This window comes from Hyla sarda, chromosome 3, assembly GCF_029499605.1.
Source record: "Hyla sarda isolate aHylSar1 chromosome 3, aHylSar1.hap1, whole genome shotgun sequence".
Classification (NCBI taxonomy): domain Eukaryota; kingdom Metazoa; phylum Chordata; class Amphibia; order Anura; family Hylidae; genus Hyla; species Hyla sarda.
The window spans coordinates 203,319,964-203,346,547 of record NC_079191.1 but is presented as its reverse complement, the minus strand read 5'-3'; the positions used below and the strand labels follow the sequence as shown (position 1 = coordinate 203,346,547).

General features: G+C 40.7%; 1 protein-coding gene across 1 annotated transcript in view; it reads right to left on the bottom strand.

Moving 5' to 3' along the window:
• Nucleotides 1–26,584, bottom strand: part of LOC130361023 (uncharacterized) — a 229,556-nt gene that overhangs the window by 91,524 nt on the left and 111,448 nt on the right. The window contains exons 15-25 of the mRNA XM_056563582.1: nucleotides 24,809–24,871; nucleotides 19,976–20,161; nucleotides 19,747–19,899; nucleotides 17,201–17,230; nucleotides 15,909–15,954; nucleotides 14,575–14,668; nucleotides 11,989–12,106; nucleotides 10,138–10,251; nucleotides 9,539–9,757; nucleotides 9,293–9,437; nucleotides 5,093–5,269 (exon numbers count right to left, since the gene is read on the bottom strand). Of these exons, the coding sequence (XP_056419557.1) occupies nucleotides 5,093–5,269; nucleotides 9,293–9,437; nucleotides 9,539–9,757; nucleotides 10,138–10,251; nucleotides 11,989–12,106; nucleotides 14,575–14,668; nucleotides 15,909–15,954; nucleotides 17,201–17,230; nucleotides 19,747–19,899; nucleotides 19,976–20,161; nucleotides 24,809–24,871 (1,345 nt within the window). The remainder of the gene's footprint in view (nucleotides 1–5,092; nucleotides 5,270–9,292; nucleotides 9,438–9,538; nucleotides 9,758–10,137; nucleotides 10,252–11,988; nucleotides 12,107–14,574; nucleotides 14,669–15,908; nucleotides 15,955–17,200; nucleotides 17,231–19,746; nucleotides 19,900–19,975; nucleotides 20,162–24,808; nucleotides 24,872–26,584) is intronic.

Sequence of the window (26,584 nt, the reverse complement as noted above, 5' to 3'; positions counted from 1 at the left end):
TCTCTCCTCTGGTCCCCTGCAATCTGTTCCTGTGCCTCCCGCCGTGGAGGCTATGCAGGTCGACCGGTCTCGCCTGACACCTCAAGAGAGGACACGACGCCGCATGGAGAATCTCTGCCTGTACTGTGCCAGTACCGAACACTTCCTGAAGGATTGTCCTATCCGTCCTCCCCGCCTGGAAAGACGTACGCTGACTCCGCACAAAGGTGAGACAGTCCTTGATGTCAACTCTGCTTCTCCACGTCTTACTGTGCCTGTGCGGATATCTGCCTCTGCCTTCTCCTTCTCCACTATGGCCTTCTTGGATTCCGGATCTGCAGGAAATTTTATTTTGGCCTCTCTCGTCAACAGGTTCAACATCCCGGTGACCAGTCTCGCCAGACCCCTCTACATCAATTGTGTAAACAATGAAAGATTGGACTGTACCATACGTTTCCGCACGGAGCCCCTTCTAATGTGCATCGGACCTCATCACGAGAAAATTGAATTTTTGGTCCTCCCCAATTGCACTTCCGAAATTCTCCTTGGACTACCCTGGCTTCAACTCCATTCCCCAACCCTGGATTGGTCCACTGGGGAGATCAAGAGTTGGGGTCCCTCTTGTTTCAAGGACTGCCTTAAACCGGTTCCCAGTACCCCTTGCCGTGACTCTGTGGTTCCCCCTGTAACCGGTCTCCCTAAGGCCTATATGGACTTTGCGGATGTTTTTTGCAAAAAACAAGCTGAGACTCTACCTCCTCACAGGCCTTATGATTGTCCTATTGACCTCCTCCCGGGCACTACTCCACCCCGGGGCAGAATTTATCCTCTGTCCGCCCCAGAGACTCTTGCTATGTCTGAGTACATCCAGGAAAATTTAAAAAAGGGCTTTATCCGTAAATCCTCCTCTCCTGCCGGAGCTGGATTTTTCTTTGTGTCCAAAAAAGATGGCTCTCTACGTCCTTGCATTGACTACCGCGGTCTTAATAAAATCACGGTAAAGAACCGCTACCCCCTACCTCTCATCTCTGAACTCTTTGATCGCCTCCAAGGTGCCCACATTTTTACCAAACTGGACTTAAGAGGTGCTTATAATCTCATCCGCATCAGAGAGGGGGATGAATGGAAAACGGCATTTAACACTAGAGATGGACACTTTGAGTATCTGGTCATGCCCTTTGGCCTGTGCAACGCCCCTGCCGTCTTCCAAGACTTTGTTAATGAAATTTTTCGTGATCTCTTATACTCCTGTGTTGTTGTATATCTGGACGATATCCTGATTTTTTCTGCCAATCTAGAAGAACACCGCCAGCATGTCCGTATGGTTCTTCAGAGACTTCGTGACAATCAACTTTATGCCAAGATAGAGAAATGTCTGTTTGAATGCCAATCTCTTCCTTTCCTAGGATACTTGGTCTCTGGCCAGGGACTACAAATGGATCCAGACAAACTCTCTGCCGTCTTAGATTGGCCACGCCCCTCCGGACTCCGTGCTATCCAACGTTTTTTGGGGTTCGCCAATTATTACAGGCAATTTATTCCACATTTTTCTACCGTTGTGGCTCCTATCGTGGCTTTAACCAAAAAAGATGCCAATCCCAAGTCATGGCCTCCTCAAGCGGAAGACGCCTTTAAACGGCTCAAGTCTGCCTTTTCTTCGGCTCCCGTGCTCTCCAGACCTGACCCATCTAAACCCTTCCTATTGGAGGTTGATGCCTCCTCAGTAGGAGCTGGAGCGGTCCTTCTACAAAAAAATTCTTCCGGGCATGCTGTTACTTGTGGGTTTTTTTCTAGGACCTTCTCTCCGGCGGAGAGGAACTACTCCATCGGGGATCGAGAGCTTCTAGCCATTAAATTAGCACTTGAGGAATGGAGGCATCTGCTGGAGGGATCAAGATTTCCAGTTATTATTTACACCGATCACAAGAACCTCTCCTATCTCCAGTCTGCCCAACGGCTGAATCCTCGCCAGGCCAGGTGGTCTCTGTTCTTTGCCCGATTTAATTTTGAAATTCACTTTCGGCCTGCCGATAAGAACATTAGGGCCGATGCTCTCTCTCGTTCCTCGGATGCCTCGGAAGTAGAACTCTCTCCGCAACACATCATTCCTCCTGACTGCCTGATCTCCACTTCTCCAGCCTCCATCAGGCAAACTCCTCCAGGAAAGACCTTCGTCTCTCCACGCCAACGCCTCGGAATCCTCAAATGGGGTCACTCCTCCCATCTCGCAGGTCATGCGGGCATCAAGAAATCTGTTCAACTCATCTCTCGCTTCTATTGGTGGCCGACTCTGGAGACGGATGTCGTGGACTTTGTGCGAGCCTGCACTGTCTGTGCCCGGGATAAGACTCCTCGCCAGAAGCCCGCTGGTTTTCTTCATCCTCTGCCTGTCCCCGAACAGCCTTGGTCTCTGATTGGTATGGATTTTATTACAGACTTACCCCCATCCCGTGGCAACACTGTTGTTTGGGTGGTCGTTGATCGATTCTCCAAAATGGCACATTTCATCCCTCTTCCTGGTCTTCCTTCAGCGCCTCAGTTGGCTAAACAATTTTTTGTACACATTTTTCGTCTTCACGGGTTGCCCACACAGATCGTCTCGGATAGAGGCGTCCAATTCGTGTCAAAATTCTGGAGGGCTCTCTGTAAAAAACTCAAGATTAAATTAAACTTTTCTTCTGCATATCATCCTCAATCCAATGGACAAGTAGAAAGAATTAACCAGGTCTTGGGTGATTATTTACGACATTTTGTTTCCTCCCGCCAGGATGATTGGGCAGACCTTCTACCATGGGCCGAATTCTCGTATAACTTCAGAGTCTCTGAATCTTCCTCCAAATCCCCATTTTTCGTGGTGTACGGCCGTCACCCTCTTCCCCCCCTCCCTACCCCCTTGCCCTCTGGTTTGCCCGCTGTGGATGAAATATCTCGTGATCTTTCCACCATATGGAGACAGACCCAAAATTCTCTCTTACAGGCTTCATCACGCATGAAGAAGTTTGCTGATAAGAAAAGAAGAGCTCCTCCCATTTTTTCTCCTGGAGACAAGGTATGGCTCTCCGCTAAATATGTCCGCTTCCGTGTCCCTAGCTACAAGTTGGGACCACGCTATCTTGGTCCTTTCAAAATTTTGTGCCAGATTAATCCTGTCTCTTACAAACTTCTTCTTCCTCCTTCTCTTCGTATTCCTAATGCCTTTCACGTTTCTCTTCTTAAACCACTTATCATCAACCGTTTCTCTCCCAAACTTGTTTCCCCCACTCCTGTTTCCGGCTCCTCGGACATCTTCTCCGTCAAAGAGATTCTGGCATCCAAGAAGGTCAGAGGGAAAACTTTTTTTTTAGTTGATTGGGAGGGTTGTGGTCCAGAAGAGAGATCCTGGGAACCTGAGGACAATATCCTAGACAAAAGTCTGCTCCTCAGGTTCTCAGGCTCTAAGAAGAGGGGGAGACCCAAGGGGGGGGGTACTGTTACGCCGAGCGCTCCGGGTCCCCGCTCCTCCCCGGAGCGCTCGCTACACTCTCGTTTCTGCAGCGCTCCGGTCAGATCCACTGACCCGGGGCGCTGCGATACCACCTCCAGCCGGGATGCGATTCGCGATGCGGGTGGCGCCCGCTCGCGATGCGCACCCCGGCTCCCGTACCTGACTCGCTCTCCGTCGGTCCTGTCCCGGCGCGCGCGGCCCCGCTCCCTAGGGCGCGCGCGCGCCGGGTCTCTGCGATTTAAAGGGCCACTGCGCCGCTGATTGGCGCAGTGGTTCTAATTAGTGTCTGCACCTGTGCACTTCCCTATTTATACCTCACTTCCCCTGCACTCCCTCGCCGGATCTTGTTGCCATTGTGCCAGTGAAAGCGTTTCCTTGTGTGTTCCTAGCCTGTGTTCCAGACCTCCTGCCGTTGCCCCTGACTACGATCCTTGCTGCCTGCCCCGACCTTCTGCTACGTCCGACCTTGCTTCTGTCTACTCCCTTGTACCGCGCCTATCTTCAGCAGTCAGAGAGGTTGAGCCGTTGCTAGTGGATACGACCTGGTCACTACCGCCGCAGCAAGACCATCCCGCTTTGCGGCGGGCTCTGGTGAAAACCAGTAGTGACTTAGAACCGATCCACTAGCACGGTCCACGCCAATCCCTCTCTGGCACAGAGGATCCACTACCTGCCAGCCGGCATCGTGACAATGTATTAATATATCACGAGGCATGTCTGCCTTTTAGGAGTCTTGGAAATCTGTGTGATAGTCAAGAAGTTGGATGACTTAGATTTGACTTACTCTTGGCTTTCACAAAGCTTTTTCAGACTGCAAAAAGGCAAGACAAATCAAAGATGTAATCCAGCCTAGTTTTGTTGCAGCACATATGAGGGGTGAATACTATACTTACCTGGCCCCCCGGTCCACCGCAGCACTCATTTGGCTCCATCCAGTCCTCTGATCTTCTGTCTTCTTTCTGCTTCCGAGATGAGCGTATAGTGCAGGACCTATCTGCTAAGTCACTCACTAGCTAAGATGGGATACTGCTGCGGCCAGTGATTGGCTGAGTGGGCAGGTCCTGCACCAAGTGCTCATCTCAGAAGCAGGAAAAAGACAGAAGATCTGGGAACCAGATGAGCTAAACAAGAGCTGCGGGGGACCAGGGCTTGGTAAGTACAGTTTTTTTCCTGCCCCAGCAGGATATGAATTTTAGCAAAAATGCTGGTGAAGTCTACTGTGGAACAGCGGAGAAGCATGGGGAAATTTTAACTGAATTTCCAGCACTGACCGATCTACTTTTTTTTATGGCTAATTGGAGTGATACCATAATTATCACAATATAAGAAATCTATTGTTTTAGAAACTCTATTATATTCTGCAGTTAATCTAAAGCTGGAGACAAATCAAGTTCTTTGATTATTTTTAGATCTACTTTCTTTTTCACATATCCAGCAATTTTGAGGTCCCATACTCAGTGAATTGTCATTTTGTAGCCAATGAATAATTATTTAATTTCTGCCTATGGGATTGAGATACAGGGATACAAAAAATACTAAAGGCATGTATTTCTTGGGCAAAGACCTACCAGTGTATTTAAACAAATGTACCTCCTCAGTAGCAGAATTACTTTTACTGTATAACATTACCTTGCTCCATGTAGTTTATGGTTTTTTCTTTAATATCTGAATTAATCTGCTTAGTTGCTATTAAATACATAAGAATATAGATGTTTGGTGCAAAGTTGATCATATTTTGCTCTCCACAGCCATATGGCATCTGGATAAGTGATTCAAGACCACTTATTGAAGGTACAAGAAGATCTCCTAACAAAAAAAGCAAACAAACAATTTAGTAACTATGAGTTACCATAGCCATGTAAATATTTTTCTCAAAAATATCCACCACAACGTAATAAAAAGATCTGTATCTCAGATTTACTCATATATACAATTTTTTTGTTTTGATCACAGCATTTAAACATTAAATGGCAGTAATCCCTGGGGTCTAGGGGACCCATCTGAAGCTTTGTGATGTAATAGCGAGCTGCAGATGGGTTGCTGGGAAAAAACAGGGACTTATCTGTCCTCCCTGATGCTCTGTAAATCAACAATTGCTTAAGGCTGCCTTTGGCAGCTCTTAGCAATCGAGTGCCGAAAACATAGAACAATGTAATGCAACAGCATTACATTGATCTAAGTAAGTAAGCCATCATTAATGATGGCTTATGACAGGCCCCTAGGGGGGCCCAAAAATGTGTAAAAAAATGTGTAAAAAAAAAAAGTAATTTTTTTTTTAAATATAAAAAAAATCCTTCCCTAATTAAAGTTCATATCACTCCCTTTTCCCATTGCTCAAATAAAACACACTAAACTATTAAATTATGATGTTTCTGATGCTGCATGGTAAAAGGTGTAAACGCAATAAAAACTCCAAATGTCAAAATTGCAGATTTTTGGTCACATCAGGTCCCAGAATAAACATAATAAAAAGTGATCAAAAAGTTATATTTATGCAAAAGGGGTATCATTAACAACTACAGCTCATGGTGCAAAAAATAAACCCTTACATAGCTCCGTAGGGGGGAATCAAAAAGTTAAAGGGGTCAAAACATGGCATTAAACAAACTTTTTATCTTTTATGTTTTCAAATTTTTTTTTTTACCTTAAAATGAAACAGAAATTACTGAAGTTTGGTATAATTGAAATCATAGAATCCATAGAATAAAGATAGCATGTCAAATTCATGGTATTGTGAACTCTGGAAAAATTATTGCCCCACAAAATTACGCAATTCCATATTTTTTCAATTTTGCCTTACATATATTTAAGTAAATATAAATAAAAAAAGTTATGGGTCTTAGAATGTGAAGAACAAAAAAGCATGAGACATAAAAAAAAATTGCTGGGTCCTGAAGGGGTTAAAGGGGTTATCCAGGAAAAAGCTTTTTTTTATATATCAACTGGCTCCAGAAAGTTAAACAGATTTGTAAATTACTTCTATTAAAAAATCTTAATCCTTTCAGTACTTATGAGCTTCTGAAGTTAAGGTTGTTCTTTTCTGTCTAAGTGCTCTCTGATGACACGTGTCTCGGGAACCACCCAGTTTAGAAGCAAATCCCCATAGCAAACCTCTTCTAAACTGGGCGGTTCCCGAGACACGTGTCATCAGAGAGCACTTAGACAGAAAAGAACAACCTTAACTTCAGAAGCTCATAAGTACTGAAAGGATTAAGATTTTTTTTAAAGAAGTAATTTACAAATCTGTTTAACTTTCTGGAGCCAGTTTATATATAAAAAAAAGTTTTTTCCTGGATAACCCCTTTAATATAAAAACAGTGATCGAGTCATACCATACAAAAACCAAAAACTACTTTTCTAAAAATTTGATTAGTGGTAAATAAGTCCCTATCACGCTGGAATGGTTTATATGGAGACTATGGGGACTAATTAAAAGTTGCAATATTTAAGGCAACAGATAATTGCATTAGGCTTGTCAGTAAAAGAAAGAAAAAAAAAGAGACCACTGTGGTACTTTGCAGAAGTGGCCAAAATTATAAAAAAGAAAAAACAAAGAGCTAGCATTTAGTAATTGCAAAAAAACAAAAACAAAAAAAATAACTGAGTAATAAAGATAGACAAATCTATTAGATTAGGCAGAAAGAGGCCAAGCAAGTTACAAAAGCTTCTAAAGCGCAGGCAGTAGAGATACTAGCTTTATCAGTAAAAAAAAGGAATGCGACATTTTTCAGATATGTAAATGAAAAAAATAAAATAAAAACAAAGAATAAATAAATTAAAAACAAAGGGAGGAAGTTATGTAGAAGAGGATAAAGGAATAACTGACTGCTTCAATTAATACTTCTGTTAACAGATTTTACATAACAAAATATAGAAAAATTTGTAAGGAGGAATGCGGCAACTGTAGGCCAGTTTAAAGGTTGTAAGGAGGAATGCGGCAACTGTAGGCCAGTTTAAAGGTTGTAAGGAGGAATGCGGCAACTATAGGCCAGTTTAAAGGTTGTAAGGAGGAATGCGGCAACTATAGGCCAGTAAGTCTGACCTCAATAGTGGAGAATTTAATGAAAATCATACATGAAAATAAGATTTTTGAACACTGAAAAACACATGGATTGCAAGATATGAAAAAAAAAAAAAAACAGGTTTCCTTTAGGGAAATCATGTCAAATAAATTTTATAGATTTTTTTTTTCATTGGGTGACCAAATTAATAGATGGTGGAGGTGCAGTAGACGTCGCTTATCTAGATTTTAGTAAGGCTTTTAACACTATCCCACATAGAAGACTTATTGATAAACTGCAGCCTTGGGCTCTCATATTGTTGAATGTATTAGGCAGTGGCTGAGGCACAGACAACAGAGGGTTGTAGTCAATAGAGTATATTCAGAGCAAGGTCTTGTTACCAATGGGGTACCCGATTGAAAGGTATTGGTCTTTTTGCTGATGACACAAAGATTTATAACAGGTTTGTTGTTCCTGGAGGGAAACGCCAAATGGAAAAGGATTTAGGTAAACTAGAAAAATGCCAACTGGCATTTAATGTGAATAAGTGCAATATAATGCACCTTGAGTGTAAAAACCTAAGGTTAGAATATAGAATATTTGATATAGTCCTAACAATGTATCCATATATTCACTCATTTTCTTGAGCAAAAACATTATATTTCATGTATTTCATTTTCAACTACAGATGTATAAAGTATGCTTGGGGACCAAATGTTGTGTCCTCCTTTACTTGTTCATATATATAAGGAAGCCTGTAATATTAATGATTGGCAATTTCATCTTCACTTCACAAGTAGTGTTGAGTGTGAATAATAGAATAGAGAATTTTTACCGTGAATATCGGCACATCACAATTTCGCAAATATTTAGAATATAGCAAACTATATTTGTTATGACGAATATTTGTTTTTACTGTGTTAATAAAAAGTCATCATTCCTCCCTGCTTCCATCTTGTGGTACAAAGAAGGCGAATATACGAAAATTTGTGAATATCGGCACTTCCAGAGGACGCTGATCCCTTCCTTCTTTTAGCTTGAGGACCAATGAAAAGGATGCAAATACAGTTGTCAGAGGTTAGCAACATCCCTAGCAACCAATAGGAAAGTAGGTAGTTGAAAGATATAATCGAACATGCGAATATCATTACGTATTTCGCATGGAAAAAAGTGAACGAATATGCGAAATTCGCGAATATAGGACAAATATTCATACATATATTTGCAAAATATCGCAAATTTGAATATAGCCTATGCCGCTCATCACTATCCACAATAATTTTTTTCTATAGGTAACTATAGGACTATATCTGAGCAAAGCAGACAATATTACAGAATAGCTAGAATAATGTTTGGGTGTATGGGAAGAGGTATTAGCAGTAGAAAAAAGGGAAGTGCTCATGTCGCTGTACAGAGCACCAGTGAGACCTTACTTGGATTATTTTTTACAGTTCTGGAGACTGTATCTCCAGTAGGATATGGTGCAGGAGGAGAGTATATTTAAATGAAGAAAAACTACCACAAGAGGACATAGTTTTAAATTAGAGGGGCAAGGGTTTATGCAGTCATATCAGAAAGTATTACTTTACTGAGAGAGTAGTGGATGCATGGAATAGCCTTCCTGTAGAAGTCGTAGCTACACATAATGTGAATGAAATTAGGTATGCATGGGATAGGCATAATCTTTCATATAAGATAGAGCCAGGAACAATTGATAGTATTCAGAATATTGGGCAGACTAGATGGGCTAAATGGTTCTTATCTCCCTAAACTTTCTATATTTCACTTATATATTTAGTAAAGTAATGTCAACAAAAAATCTTCTTACCAACAACTGTGATGAACCCCTCGATAGTGTCTTGTACTACATCACTAGGGAATGTAAATGAGAAGTTCTTTGACACAGTTTGAGGTCCATTTCCAGTCAAATCAAAGAGTGCAGATTGTGAATAAAAGTATTTCACCCCCTCGGCCTATAAAATAATTGTATAGGTAGAGGTCATATTTTCTTTAGGATATTTATATAGAACAAGTAAAATACATACCACAAATATATGGATAAAACATACTGTACCTTCACTAGGATAGCTTTGCTTAAAACTTCTAAAGATGCTTTTGATGTCACTGTTACTTTGACTGTAGCGTTGCCCAGTTTTTTCGGGTTTATTGGAAACAGAACAGTTGTCCCGGCTTCACTTTGAACTGTCACATTATACTGGCCTGGTACAGTACTGGCACTGTTATTAGGTACAAGTATGTCAAACGAATTGCTGGATTCCAATGTGACTACAACCTGTAAACATAGCAACTATGTATGTAACAAAGTCTAAGCCTGTGATTCATAGCTTTATAGATTGACTCCCTACACTTTACCCAGGCCATGGCCTTCAGGAGACATGTATGGTAGTATGATAGATATACATTGAGCAATTACTGTCATAGCTTGGGGAATGTGTATATTTAGTAAAACATGGATGCCTTCTTTTAGGAACAGCGCCCCTCTTGGTAGTAGGCTGTGTCTGTTACAGAAGCTCAGCTTCTTTCACTTGAATGGAATGAAGCTCCAATACCAAACGAAGCACAAAAACAGTAACCTTTTTTTTTTAAATAAAACTTTAACTTGGAATGAACAGACAAGGTAATAGCAAAGTAAATTAATAAGGGAAAACATACCTGCAAGTTTTCTCTCAAGGAGTTAAATACAATTACTTCTAAAATGCATTGTTCCCCTCTTGTTATTGAAGATGGCATGTGAAGAATAGACATCAAAGGCTTGACTACAGATAACTAGAAATAAATGATTTTCATCATAATTCAATACACATGTAGCACTGCATTTATTGAATCTGGGTGACATGCGCCACCACCTTCATTAAAGAGTACCTGTCATCAAACCATATTTTCTAAACTAACTCAGATTATATTCTTAAACGTTTCCTAATACCCCTCTTGCCATAAAAAAAAATTTGAGAGCTTTAAAAAGCTCTCTATCATACTTTTCCCCTTGCTCACGTTGTGTGAGATCCCGGCAGGAGAAAGTGGGCGTTCCCCAGCAGGCGAAACGTCACTGAAGCCTGCGAGAGCTGTACCTCACCATGTCCCATTCGCACTTTCATGAGTTTGGTCTCCTGCCAGGCCGGGTGGAGACCAAACTATCTGTTTGACTTGCGCAGGGAACAGAACAGAGCCACCTAGTGGCTGTTTTTTTCAATCGCATTAAAAACATATCAAGTTTGAGAATTTCAACAGCAAGTAAATAGCAAAGTGTCTTATAATTGCATAAGGAACAATATATTAAAAGTTTAGTTTGGTGACAGGGACTCTTTAAGTATTAGTATTGGATTTACTATAGGGTTGGTGGACAAGGTTGTTGCATAACTTTCCTGTATAGTAAAATACAAGCATTCAACAAACACAAAACTTCAGAATAATCAGAGGAGGACAAGCAAAATATTGTGCAGAAGAAAACGATCATGCTGATTTATTACCAAAATTGTATATGTTTGTTACTAACCAATAATTCAGAACATTTTATAATAGATCCCATTGATGCCACATTGGATAAATGTTACTATATAGGGTAATGTTTGGAATCACTATCTTTACACACTGAAGAAAGATAATAACAAACTTGGGGGTGGGGGCCATATTTCTGCAATGTCATTAACAAAATATAAGCACCATTTCAGCAGCATAACTGTTAAAATGCTAATGCCACAAAAAAATTAAAATGAATGCCCATAAAACAGTGGGCACAGGACTCAAGGCTTGATGTGGGGTTCACAGATGTTTACCGTAGATCAGATAAAACAAGCAAACAACCACTAAGGACTTTTACTGTGCGATATATGCTGACTGTAAGGGCCCATACCCCTATAGAATATCCATAGTATACAACAGCAGCTGTTGAAATCAATTAATGCTAAGACCATTCAGAAATGCGCTGTCTTCATTCACAGCAATGCATTTCCCAGCGTATTCTTCCCAAAGAATAAACATGTTCATTCTTTAAGCAGAGACCGAAATTTGAATTTTCATAGCCCAAATTCTGTAATGCACAGTGCATCAGAATTGCATTTCAGTGCGTAATTTTTTCGGCTCAGAAATTCCGTAGTGTGCCTGGGCCCTAACCAATCAATGCTTTGACGGGCTGACTGAAGAAAAGAAAGCATTAGCAGTGTGTACATGTGCTATATAAAAGGTTAGGGATGAAGCTAGTGGAGGAGCTGACTTTATACTCTGGGATATCTGCTGTACATCACCTTGAACAGGCATTTGAGTGTGATGTTAAGTGCTTCCACCGTCATATGGAAAATGACATTTGGGGAGCTTTATAGGGGAGAGCCCTGTAGGTGATACAAAAGCCTTCTAATGACAGTGGTGGTTCGATTAGAAATCCCCTACTACTGTACCTGTAAAGAGAACATTTATAATAGCACCATCCACGTAATAGAATTACTGTTAAATAAGTTTGACCATTGAAAGCATAATGCAGTATTGTTACAAATAACTAAAGAAACTGACCTCAATAGGTATATTAGTAACTCCAAGTCCAAGTCCCTCAGAAATAACAAATGCAGTGGCCACCCACGTAGTGTTTTTGTTAGGAACAGTCACTTGAAGATTTGTAGTTAAAGATGAACTGTGAAGAATAAGTATTTTATTTAAAATCAAATAAAACTGACTTATATAAATCACCTTTAAAAGTGCTCCATAAACTGATAAATTCTAGGAATTACTTGTTTCAGATTTCTTAAAGTCGTAAATAGCAAAGGATCATAATAATGTTATTTATTAAATGTGCATTAGCCATAGGTCATAACCCAAAAAGAAACACTAATTGAGTCACTTTAGTAAATGTATAAAAACTGTCTTTTTATAAAATAAAAAAAAAATGTTAAAAAGTACATATCATGTGAAAAAGGAGAAATAGCATCAACATATAGGCGACATCACCGGAACCTCTGCATCAAAATGATCACATTACATGGGTAATGAATACAAAATACATAATATAACACAAAGTAAATGCAGGGCAGCCCACAACTCAACTATGACAATTAGATAACTAAATACCGTATTTATCGGGCCTATAACATGCACCCTCATTTTTAACCCTCATATATAACATGCACTGGCCTATAACATGCACCCTCATTTTTCAAAGGAAATTTGGGTAAAAAAGGTTTTTTACCCAAATATCCTTGTTAAAACGAGGGTGCGTGTAAGTGTGTGTATACCCTGATGAACTCTTTTTGGCCCTGCAGAAGCCGCTGCAGTTAAATTATTTAAAGCGGCCGCTTTAAATCATGTAACTGCAGCGGCTTCCGTGGGGCCAGAGTCCCGCCGCCGCTGCTGATTCCCTCCCTATCCCTGGCTTTCATATTTACCTGTCCGCACGGTGGCACTGCAGGCTCCGGTGGCATTCTGCACTGTCACCGAAGCCTGCAGGAGACCGCACCGACAGGTAAATATGAAAGCTGGGGATGGGAAGGGACACGGGAACCGGGCGGGGGCGGGACTCTGGCCCCGCAGACGCCACTGCAGTTAGATGATTTAAAGGGGCCGCTTTAATTCATTGATTCACCATCTGCGGGGCCAGAAAGAGTTTATCGGCGTATAACACGCAGATAGACTTTTGGCTTAAAATTTTAGTTTAAAAAATGCATGTTATATTCTGATAAATACGGTAGCATGAAAATGCTGTGAAATAAAGTGCTGTGTGCATAAAGTGCCTGTTATATGAATAACATCAACAATTCTGATACTTGTTCTCACTGCACAGAGCCCTGCTTGTCCTGCAGAGGGCCCTGCTTGTCCTTACTGCACAGAGCCCTGCTTTTGTATTTAAGTGGGTGTAGTATATTATCTTATTGAATGCACTTGCTTTGTTGTTGTTATTCATATAACAAGTACTTTATTCACACAGTGCTTTATTTCATAGCGTTTTCATGCTATTTATTGTCATTGTTCAGTTGTGTACTGACATGGATTTACTTTGATATATTAAGTATTTTGTATTCGTTACCCATATAATGTGATCATTTTGATGCAGAGGTTCTGGTGATGTCACCTTTATGTTGATTTCATTCCTACTTTTTCAAATTACATGTACTTTTTAACATATTTTTGTAAAATGTATGTGCTTTTATACATTTTCTGACTCCATTAGTGTTTCTTTTTGTGTTATATGCTGGATTGGGAGTTCACAATATACTGTGCCTACTTATTATACAGGGGCTATGTTTGTTGTATTACTGATATATGTAGGTTTTTTTCTATTCAATAATTTCCCTGTTTTTTGGCTTGTCAGTTTGTATAATATTAGCCATAGGACGCACCGGCGTATAAGACGCACCCAATTTATAATTGCAAAATCTAAAAAAATAAAGATTTTGAACCCAATAGTGGTCTTCAACCTGCGGACCTCCAGATGTTGCAAAACTACAACTCCCAGCATGCCCGGACAGCCGTTGGCTGTCCGGGCATGCTGGGAGTTGTAGTTTTGCAACATCTGGAGGTCCGCAGATTGAAGACCACTGCAGGAGGAGGTAATACTCACGTGTCCCCGCCGCTCCGGACCCATTACTGCTGCCCTGGATGTCGCTCCATCGCTGTCGCCGTGTCCCCGTGGCTCCGGAACGTCTCTCCGTCGCCGCCATCACGTCGTTACGCACGCCGACGCACGTACTCGACGACGTGATGATGAGGAAGGAGAGCGCCAGCCATACAGGGGATCCCTGAACGGAGAAGACACCAAGGAGGCAGGTAAGGTCCCTACCGGTGTCCTGTAAGCACCAACCCGGCTATTCAGTCGGGCTGTTCGGGACCGCCGCGGTGAAATCGCGGCGGCCCCGAACAGCCCGACTGAACAGCCGGGTTAGTGTCACTTTCCCTTCAGACGCGGCGGTCAGCTTTGATCGCTGCGTCTGAAGGGTTAATACAGGGCATCACCGCGATCGGTGATGTCCTGTATTAGCCGCATGGACCGCCGCGATAGGGGTGTATTCGCCGTATAAGACGCATCCGACTTTTTCCCCCCAGTTTTGGGGAAGAAAAAATGCGTCTTATACGGCAAAAAATTCGGTAAGTAAAGTACATTTCACATACCTTATATTAGTATTTAGCCAAATCCAGGTGTCTGGAAAAATGGGTGTGTTGTTTTGTAGGGGACGAAGTACTTCATATTGTTTTTCAAAATACCCTAAAGAAAATATAAACAACAGTTCCATTGGCAAAATTGCATAGTGAAATTTGGGATACTGTGATGTTCATTAGGGAAGTGTCAAGTGCAGCCTTGCATTTTCTGTTTAGAAGTGGGTGGGTACACACATATTTAGGGCATGTTTACAGGGTCCATATGTGTGCGTGTTGCTCACTTAACATATTTGTTTCTGCCAAGATCTGCTATTTTTGGCAAAATATAAAATGGTTCATTACAAACTGCAACTATAGATGTCCAAATAAACTCTATGAATCCCAAAGGCCTGATTTATCAAAACTGTCTAAATTATAACCTGGCATTGTTTCCTACAGCAACAAATAACAGCACAGCTTTAATTTTGTAATGGTTTCTATGGGCAACAACGAAAATGTATTTTAGACACTTTTAATAAACATATGTTTGTGTGGGTGTCTTGACTATAATAGGGAATATGCAGAGCCAAGGTACCCCCATATGGAGGTTTTACACACAGCTATTTTGTTTTTCATTAAGCTTTTTGACCCACAGTCAGCTATGGATGCAGCAGGTAAAAGAAGTGTTAGGTAAAAGAAGAAGTCCTTCCTTTCAAATTCCTGTTTCTTTTTGAATCCACTCTGGGCTTTGGCTCAATGAAACCCCATGGTTTTAGGCTGTCTAACACATGACTGAATACATGACTCCTGTCCTGGGTAGAAGATTGTATGGAATAAAATCACAAAAAATAACTAAAATGGTATTATAGCCAGGAGTGACATATTAGTTGGATGTGCAAAAAGATGCATCCTTTCGGAAATTTTACCAGGTGATAGACAAAAAAATAAATAAAGAAATAGATATACTGTAGAGATAACTTTATATGGTAAATTAAATATTGCCATTGACAAATTCAACTTATCCCACTCAAAAACATATGTTGATAATAAAAAAAAAAAAAAATAACAAATGTTGGCCCATGGAGGGCACGGATGAAAAAAACTAAAACTTAAAAACATGAATCAGCTGCATCAAGTTCAACTACTACTACTCTTAGTCTTATAGTAAAGTAAAATGTTCTGACATTGCTTCTGATCTTCCCCCAAACAATTTAAAAGTGTGCCCCCCTGTTCCTGTTTAGTTCTTTATTAGAAACAAGAAAGTAATGTAAGATTTGGAACTCCCTTTATAGTGTTATTAGATGATAGTTAGATATGATGTGCCTTATACAGGTTGGCAGTCAAAAACGATAAACTATTAAACTTACCATACCAATTAAAAACTCTAGCATTAGTCAGACTTGCTAGGGAACTCTAGGAAATAAAAAAAAAACAGATACGTATTCATGTTATAAATTTGTGCTGTTAGGTATAAGTCAAAAGCAAATTTAACACGAGTCTACTAAAGGACAGTGCTTGGTGCCAGATGAGGAGTGGGCCTGTGCTTGAAACATAACTGAGCTGGTCCACCACAGAACATTTTCATGAGGTGGAAGCTAGAACAAGAGATAGTGTGCCTATGTGTAAGCAGTGAGTCGTCTGATGTTGATACAGAGACCTTAGTGTCCAGGAGGGGCCAGAGTGGTCCGGTCTGTGAGTTTTGTCACAGTGGGATAGCTGGTAAGCTGAGCAGCCATCTCTCTTGGCTGTGTGGGACCTCAGCCCTGGGAAAGGATACCTCTGAGAGACTTTGTTAGCTGTATGGGGCTTCAGCACAGTGGGGAACCATAGTCATTATGGGTTTTATGAAACTTTAGCCCTGAGTGGAAGAGTAAATAATCAATGCAAATAGGGAGACTTGATTCCCCGTGCCTGTACAGTAATCCATGTGTCTTAGTTCCGAGGAATAAGTGAGCTGGAGAGATTTGGGATTGGGGGGAGTGTGTGCAACCAAAAGGCTCTTGGATACTGTTAAAATGTACCACTCTATTGCTGCTGTTGCAAAATAGGGGTCAACAGATGATTCCCTTGTGCTAACAAGGACTTGGACTGAAACTGTGAGACCCTGTTGTACAAAGATTTGTTGAGAGGTCCAACACATTTGCACACTTACAACCAGGGGTGGTTGGGAGCAGATTTCGTGATGCCTAGGTGGGGCAGCTACTGTACAGAGTAGCCACACAGTGACCCAACGTGTCATTGTTGGATGGGTGAAAGTAGACAGTCATGTTTGGGGCAACCTAACCCTTGTGGAATATTGAATATTGCACAGCCCAAGAAGTGCACATTGAGTGGAAAATTAAGCATTTTTACCAGCACACCAACCAACCATCCAGCTTATGGGGGGAGATTTATCAAGACATGTGCAGAGGAAAGATAACCAGTTGCCCACGGCAACCAATTAGATATTTTTTTTTAGAGGCTTTTTCAAAAATAAAAGAAGCAATCAACTTTTTCTCTGCACAGGTTTTGATAAATCTCCCCATTGTGCCATTCTGAGTGTTTGTAACCATAAGGCTTCTGATCCACTTCATAAAGAAGGTATTTTAAACTGCTGCCTTCTGCATTAATTCTTAAAAGGGAAACCTAGTAGCCATCCTTTACTTATAGGTCAACGTACCTGAGAATATGAATTTACTTCATCTTCTATCTAGAAAAAAAATGGTTACATATCATTAGAAGACCTTCTAATGCTGCTGCAAAAATGGTCTCTCTCTCTCTATACAGTATATATATATACAACTCAACATGTGTATGTGTGTGTGTGTGTGTGTGTGTGTGTTTGTAAGTATGTATGTTCTAGAATAACTTGGGCGGAGATAATTCAATGAAACTTGGTACACATGTTACTTATATGAACGCACTCCCCATTTGCGAGAGTGGAAGTTTTTTCGGAAGTCTAATGCAAGTGCATCTGATTGTTTTTCTTTCGGGCTGTACAAATTGCCCTGGAACATCCTGTTGACTATCCAGCAGGCAGATGAACAGAATAGTAGTGGGGAGGGGAACGGGATATGAGGATGGGATATAAGGATGGGATAATGAGGTTGAGATATGAGGACGGGATAGGAGGAAAAGATAAGAGGACAGGATATGAGGTTTGAAACTGGTGATGTGACATAAGGTCAACATATAAGGATGGGATATGAGAGCGGAATATGAGGTCAGGATGTAAGGACGGAATGCGAGGATCGGATATGAGAAAAAGAGCATCATTGTTGCTTTTCCTCTCCAACTAGATTTAGATTTATAATTAATTCATACTCCTGGCGTTCTGCAAGCTACAAAACACCTCTGGTTTTAATGTTATGTGCTAAAAAAAAATCAGCTGATAGGCAACATACTGTAATATGTTGTACAAAAATTACTTCCCTCAAAATGACCACTGGTGAATAATAATCTGACTAACTGACAAATACGGTATGTCAAGTATGAATGTTAACATCATGCATTTGGCCAAATTCATACTACAGAATCTCCACCCAGAGATGTTCAGAGCAGACATCCCAGGGGTGGCCAGCGCTGACTGGATCGTGTATTCTGCAGTGTAGTTGCTGAAATTCTATTGTATGGACTGTGCTGCAGAATCCCATAGACTGCAATGGGACTTTGCTGCACTTGAATTTCTGGAAACAACATAGTCTGCACCTGGCCTAAGGGTGTACATATTTATGCATGTTCATAGCCAGATATAGATAAAACGGTCCCCTGTTGAAAGCAGAATTTGGACCATTTCATTCTAGAGTGATAGTCATACAGTTCATTTATATCTTTCCAGTGAATTCCTTACCAGTCTGTCTTTACACTAGTAATATTGCACTATGGTTAGTCAACACTGTTGGTCAACACTGTAAGCCTTTCCCAAATAGACAGTACTGTGCAATATTAGTATTATGTAAAGTAAAAGATTGGCCCCTATGTGGCTGCACCGGGTGCAAATATGGTATGTTGGCTCTTGTGCACATGTCTCTTTATGCAATGCTTGAAGTTGAATACAAGAACATAGGAAAACACTGGATAAAAGGAATACATTATTTAAGGGAGGGTTTATTCTCTTATTGATCACTTTTCTGAAAATACATTTCTAGCTACCTTTATATGTCCCTCATGTCTTGTCCAACAAATCCTCATTGCTGTTTACTGACCCTGTTTGCAGCATTTTTGACAGTCCTGTGGGTATTTCTACCTCAGAATTAAAGTGCCCCCTTATTGCAAAGCAGGTACAGAAGGGCTTGAATATAAAACTAACTTTAATATGCATGACTAGTATAGATATTACCAATAATATCGGTTCTAGAGTTATAGATAGAACCAAAATAATTTGTACACATTTGTAAAGCTATAATATACTGCTCTAACAAGCTAACTGTCACAGTGAGCGCTCCGGTCCCCGCCTCCGGACCGGAGTGCCCGCTTCCTCGCCCCCTCTCCTCGGGATCCCGGTGCCTCCTGTTCAGACACACTGACCGGGAGCACGGGATCCCTTGTGTTGGGGACGCGGCTGCCGTGGCGGCTGGTCGCCGCTCACGCACCGCGTCCCAGTCTATCTTACCCTGCACCTCGTTCCCTGTGCCGACACTCTCTGCTTCCCGGCGCGTGTGGCCCCACTCTCTAGGGCGTGCGCGCGCCACCTTCAGTAAATTTAAAGGGCCAGCGCACCATTGATTGGTGCGCTGGCTAATGACCCCTGCTCCTTCCCAATAAAAGTTGCCTGCCCCTTCCTGCCCTTGCCGGATCTTTGCGGCTTGTGCCTCTGAGAAAGCCTTCCTTGTAGCCTGTATCTCCTTGCCTGTTGCCGAACCCGTTGCTACCGTCTACTCGCCTGTGAACCCTTGCCGTCAGCCCTGACCTTTGCTACGTCCGACTACGCCTTTGCCTGCTCCCTGTGTACTTCGTCATATCAGCTGCCAGAGAGGTCGAGCCGCTATTGGGGGAACGAAATGGGGGCTACCTGCCGCTGCAAGTCCATCCCGCTTTGCGGCGGGCCCTGGTGAAGACCAGTAGTCCCTTAGACTCCGTTCCCCTGGTACGGCCTGTGCCATCGCCTCTATGGTCTAGAGGATCCACTACCAGTCCTGCTGGTTCGTAACATTAACATCCCTTAAAAGTGTAATGTATTAGCAGTTGTTTGGAGATGGGATTTTAGTTTATGTCATATTTACTTACCCTGCGTGCATTTATGTCATTTCTATCCACCATAAGCAAGGAGCTTTTCTCAACCACTTGTAAACCCACCAGAGACCGGGACTCTTTTACACTGATGGATAAGGATATGTTTTCTGATGGTTCGGCTTGGTTTTTACTCCATGATAAAGTCACCTAGACAAACAATAAATACATCACTCAAAATGACACATTTGGTGATAAAGAAACAACTGAAACATAAATATCATACCTCGTTTCCTAATGTGGATTTGACAGAAAACACTTGAGAGTAATTTTGCACAATATCGCCAAAGGTACTATTAATATTCAGGTAATACACCATTATTTGAGCACTGGGTATCCAGGAAGAGTCAGGAGTAAGACTGAATGTTGTTCTGTTCTTTCCTGTAGATACAATCTTCCTATTGGCCGTAACCTAATGCAAAAAAAGGAAACTATTTGCATGATGTATGTAAAATGTTTTATTTATATGCTGATACAGTATGGAAAACTCAGAAAACACAGCACAAGTTCCAGATAAGTAAATTACTGTCTATATTAATAGATTAGTTTTCAATCACTGCACTTGGTGTTAAGGGGTGCGCTACTAGTCTAGAGATCAGATAGACAGACATCTATAAATCATTTTCTATAACCACAGTCCTTAAGATTAGCCCTCAAGGACAGTACTAAAGCTACCCACATACATTACATTTAAATTGGCCAAATCCACCAGCGGCATTGGCTGATCATCTAATATAAATGGGAGCCTTCTGACCCTCCCCGACATCAGATGTCAGTCAAGCATGTTAGATTTCAACATACTCAAGAAAATAGGCCACCACCAGAAGTGTCTGGCAGCAGCTTTCTTCACATTCAGTGGCGTGTGCATATGTTTATTTGTTATTTTATCACTGTTCCTGGCATTGACCACATTTTTATACATAACTAGGTTTACATCAGATACTTTGTCCGGTTACAATCCAGTGAAATGATGGACACCAGATGGAAACTCAGCAAACCACATTAAAGTCAAAGGGGTCCATCAGGCTCTGTTGGGACCCATCATGCAGGGAACTCCCTGGCTACTTTTTCTGCTGATCCTAGTCTAACTCAGAAAATCTCTTTATTATGAATGCACTGGATGTAAGGCTGATTACATGCAAGTGTATTTTGCATCCATATTACATCCTTTTTTGCTAGCATAATGCAAAGTTAATTTTAAAGAGGTTATCAAAAAAAAAAAAAAAAAATATATATATATATATATATATATATATATATATATATATATATATAGAAAACAATGGCGCAGCACTCCAAAATTGCAAAAAAGTGTAAAAAATTTTTATTCCTTCATGTCAAAATTCAAAGCGACGTTTCAGCTCCCCACTGGAGCTTTTTTCAAGCGATGCTTGAAAAAAGCTCCAGTGGGGAGCTGAAACGTCGCTTTGAATTTTGACATGAAGGAATAAAATTTTTTTACACTTTTTTGCAATTTTGGAGTGCTGCGCCATTGTTTTCTATTACATGGACTTTGATCGAGTCAGGGCGCTGGCACCGGGCATCTAATGGTGAAGTAGTGCTGCATTGTTTTTGAATATATATATATATATATATATATATATATATATATATATATATATATATAGGGGTCAAGTATATGCAAATATTTTCCTCCGGCAGGGAGCAACTCCATGGGGCAGTGAGGATCCAGGCCCAAGAAAGAGAGACCATTATCAAACTGCTGTCCTGCCTCATCTCCTGCACCAAGGATCCCAACACTCTGATAATCTGCTAAGTATAATCCTGGGCACCCTCTTTCCTCCCTGCAACCTCTACCTTTGTCCGAACTACCCTCTCTTAGTAATCTCCACTCTCTCTTGGTTTACACTCCACATTCTAACCCTATCCTTTACCCTCCTATCCCAAGACTCACTAACCCGTTTCCACTCCTCTCTACCAAGACCTTGCATTAACCCCTTCTATTCCTGTTAACTGTATCAAGCATTGACAGTCTCATTGCTATCACAAACTCCTATAGCCTTAGGGACAGAAAGCTGTTCCGGATTGAGTGCTTGTGTGAGTGTATTGGTGTGTAATAAGGTGGGGGGGTAAGATATTGTATTGGGTTAAATTGTAATGTAACTAGTATATATGTTAGCTAAAGTTATGTAGTGTATTTATAGGGTATTAGTGAATAAACCTTTGTATTATTAACCCTGTGTTGGGAATTACTTAAACCGTACAATTTACATAGGGAAACAAGAGTAAGTTGTTAACACTTGGAAAAGGAAGGAAGGAGAAATAGTATATAATATTTATATCAATATTTATACACGTCCATTCACATTAGGATATCCTTTTACATTGGCGAGCCTTAAGCCAGGTTATTATATCCTTTTACATTGGAAAATACTTGATGCCTTTAGCTAGTCACAGGTCTCTCATCCTCAGCCAACCCAGAACACCCTGCTCTGTACTGACGAAACAGCTGTCTGCAGATGGGTCCTCTCCCCTTCTGGGGAGAATTCTGGCTTGGCAAAAATTCCAATCAGCTTCTGAGACTTTGTAACTGGAGCCAGAGCTGATCTTAGGGCACGCTACGTGAACTATGTGGAAGGTGGTGTGATGAGTTACTTTGCATATATATATATATATATATATATATATATATATATATATATATATATAAATATTTTGCTTTGGCTATTGTAAAAATAAAAAGACAGACATCTCTTGGCATTAATGGAATGCTCAGCCAATCACTGTCTGCAGCATTTTGTCTCAGTCAGTGATTAGCTGATCTTTGCTGCCAAGATCAGCCTGTCTTGGAAGTAGGAAGCATAGCGATGAGCGATGAAAGCCCATCAATATCTTAAATTAGGGCACCCCTTAAAGGGGTATTCCAGAATTTTTTTTATTTGACTATGCTACAGAGGCTGTAAAGTTAGTGTAGTTCATAATACAGGGTGGGCCTTAATAAAATGGGAATGATTGGTGATATTACCTTCGTGTTTGTGGCACATTAGTATATGTGAGGGGGGGGAATCTTTTCAAGATGGGTGGTGACCATGGCGGCCATTTTGAAGTCGGCCATTTTGAATCCAACTTTTATTTTTTCAATAGGAAGAGAGTCATGTGACACATCAAACTTATTGGGAATTTCACAAGAAAAACAATGATGTGCTTGGTTTTAACGTAACTTTATTCTTTCATGAGTTATTTACAAGTTTCTGACCACTTATAAAATGTGTTCAATGTGCTGCCCATTGTGTTGGATTGTCAATGCAACCCTCTTCTCCCACTCTTCACACACTGATAGCAACACCGCAGGAGAAATGCTAGCACAGGCTTCCAGTATCCGTAGTTTCAGGTGTTGCAGAATGGGCAAAACAAAAATTGGAACAGGACCCTCAGTTTACGCAGAAGATTTTGTTCAGTGATGAGGCAAACTTTAATGTGAATGGTGAAGTTAACAAACAAAACCACCGCTATTGGTCTGACACTAACCCACATTGGATAGATCTCTCCAAGACTGTTGGAACACAAAAATTTATGGTATGGTGTGGTATATGGGGTACAAAGATAGTGGGGCCATTCTTCATCAATGGAAACCTCAAGGCCACTGGATATGAGAAATTACATGATGATGTGTTTCCCTCTTTATGCACTGAAGCTGGCACGTTCCCTGAGTTTTTACAGCAAGATGGTGCAACACCACATCATGGATGTCAGGTCCGAGCATTCCTAGATGAACAGTTTCCTGGAAAGTGGATTGGTCGTCGTGGGCCAGTTGAATGGCCCCCAAGGTCTCCCAATCTGACCCCCTTAGAATTTTATCTTTGGAGTCATCTGAAGGCAATTGTCTATGCTGTGAGGATACGAGATGTGCAGCACCTGAAACTACAGATACTGGAAGCCTGTGCTAGCATTTCTCCTGCGGTGTTGCTATCAGTGTGTGAAGAGTGGGAGAAGATGGTTGCATTGACAATCCAACACAATGGGAAGCACATTGAACACATTTTATAAGTGGTCAGAAACTTGTAAATAACTCATGAAAGAATAAAATTACGTTAAAACCAAGCACATCATTGTTTTTCTTGTGAAATTCCCAATAAGTTTGATGTGTCACATGACCCTCTTCCTATTGAAAAAACTAAATTTGGATTCAAAATGTCCGACTTCAAAATGGCCGCCATGGTCACCACCCATCTTTAAAAGTTTCCCCCCTCACACATACTAATGTGCCACAAACAGGAATTTAACATCACCAACCATTCCCATTTTATTAAGGTGTATCCATATAAATGGCCCACCCTATATAGTGTCTGTACCTGTGTGTGACGGTTTTCTCACAATTCTTCTGTGATTTTCACTCCAATATTTATTTTTAACAGCATACAAAATGACTGTTTTCTCAGGTTTTTCCCAGGTTGCAATGCAGCCGAGACCTGACTCACTAGTCAGCCGATGACTGTCTGCTTCAATGGGTGGAGCGATCGCTTGGTGGGAGAGAGATCTATCTGCAACTAATGCAACAGTTGTAGGCACCCTGATTGAAAACCACAGGTCTTTGAATGGATGTAGCTCCTTTATGTTTCAATGGGTAAGGTGGCAGATGTGTGGGTGGGTGGGAGGAAAAGGGAATTGTGGGATTTGTAGTCAAAAAAAGAAAAGTCAAACAGGAAATACCAGTTCACAAAAAGCTAGCCACAGTGTTATGGTAATCTCACAAGACAAGCGCAGATCCTTCCTAAGCATGCCCATTACTGCCAGCCAGGTACGTCCTAAAATCACCTTATGGTGGATAACCCCTTTAAGTTCTAAGTTCAGTAGATTTAGAGGTCATTAGAGTATTCTGATAACATAGAAATCCTGTCAATATTTTACATGGGCCCTTTACTCCTTAGCTCCTGTTCCCCAACAGATTAAATTCCTAGAAGTGGCCCTGACTGTAAAAGGAAGTGGTGCAAAATTTTATACGGCGGCCCTGTATAGGCAATATTTAATTACAGTATGCTACAGGCAAGACACAAGAGAACACAACATGAGACATTCAGACACCTTGAATAATACATACCACGTAATAAACATCTTGTACATTTGGGAAGGTTTTAACTTTCACATTAAATGGTGTTCCAACCTGCATGACAAACATAGAAATGTTAACTCATAGGAGCATAGATTATAATATGCCATACTAACTGCATCCTGCATTAGAGATGAGCGATGTTACAGTGATTTGATTCGTCACAAACTTCTCAGCTCGGCAGTTGCTTACTTTATCCTGTATAAATTAGTTCAGCTTTCAGGTGCTCCGGTGGTCTGAAAAAGGTGGATACAGTCCTAGGAGAGAGTCTCCAGCCCACCGGAGCACCTGAAAGCTGAACTGATTTATGCAGGCTAAAGTCAGCAACCGCCGAGCCGAGAAGTTCGTGAGCAATCGAATCACTGTAACTGCATCTTTATAAAATAAAAACAGCATATACTATGTCCCTATATTAGGCCATGTTCTTACAGATATTTTTCAGTGAAAAAAAACTTTCAGATTTTTGTGAAAAAATTACTGGAAGAATATAGTCAGTTTTTCTGCTGTTTAATGGCTTAAAATATGTAAAAATGGCAGTTTTTCTGGCCATAATCAGTCAATAAAGAGCATGTCAATTACTTTAGTGTAAACATGACAGCCATAAAATAAATGTGTATACACAGATCTGCCTATTTTACTATTGAGATAGAACTGCCAATTTTTGAGCACTAACAACACTGCTTTACTGATGTTTTATAGCCCAAAAAACAGGCAAAACATTTTGTGAACATGGACTAAGGGTTATCCATTAAATCATTTTTTATGCTAAAATTCCTGAAATGTTAATAGCTGTTTTAAAGTAAATAGCAGTGTTCCCAGCATAAAAAATATATATTTTAGATCATTTTTTGCTTCCAAGTGTTCACTTTGGTGCTGTTGCTAATTTGTTCCCATCTGCAAGATAATATTCTAAGTCGTAGTTTGTGTAAAGTTAAACACTTTTACAAATACATATAATTTTTTATCTTGCCTCCTTGCCCTGTTCTAGACCCTCCTCTCTCACTTTTTTTCATGATCGTAGTCTCAGTTACTGACCACTGCTCTGAATAGCAGGAGAGGCGGGTGGGGGGTAGATCGGCAGGAGTGCATTGGCTCCCCTTTCATTCTACACTTCTTTTTATGTTGTTTGTTTCCACATTTTTAAATATGTTTGTGATATTATGTGTGGATTCATTAAAAATACTTTTTTACATTTTCATTGTTAAATGGGCACTGTCAGATTAAAGGGGTACTCTGGTGAAAAACTTTTTTTTTTTTTTTAAATCAACTGGTGCCAGAAAGTTAAACAGATTTGTAAATTACTTCTAGTAAAAAATCTTAATCCTTCCTGTACTTATTAGCTGCTGAATACTACAGTGGAAATACTTTTCTGTTTGAAACACAGAGCTGTCTGCTGACATCATGAGCACAGTGCTCTCTGCTGACATCTCTGTCCATTTTAGGAACTGTCCAGGGAAAAAGGAAATCCCCATAGCAAACATATGCTGTTCTGGACAGTTCATAAAATGGACAGAGATGTCTGCAGAGAGCACTGTGCTCGTGATGTCAGCAGACAGTTCTGTGTTTCAAAAAGAAAAGACTTTCCGCTGTAGTATTCAGCAGCTAATAAGTACAGGAAGGATTAAGATTTTTTAATAGAAGTAATTTACAAATCTATTTAACTTTCTGGCACCAATTGATTTAAAAAAAAAAAAAAGTTTTTCACCGGAGTACCCCTTTAAAAAACTTTTTTTGTACATCTTAGCAAAACTACTTTCCTAATATACT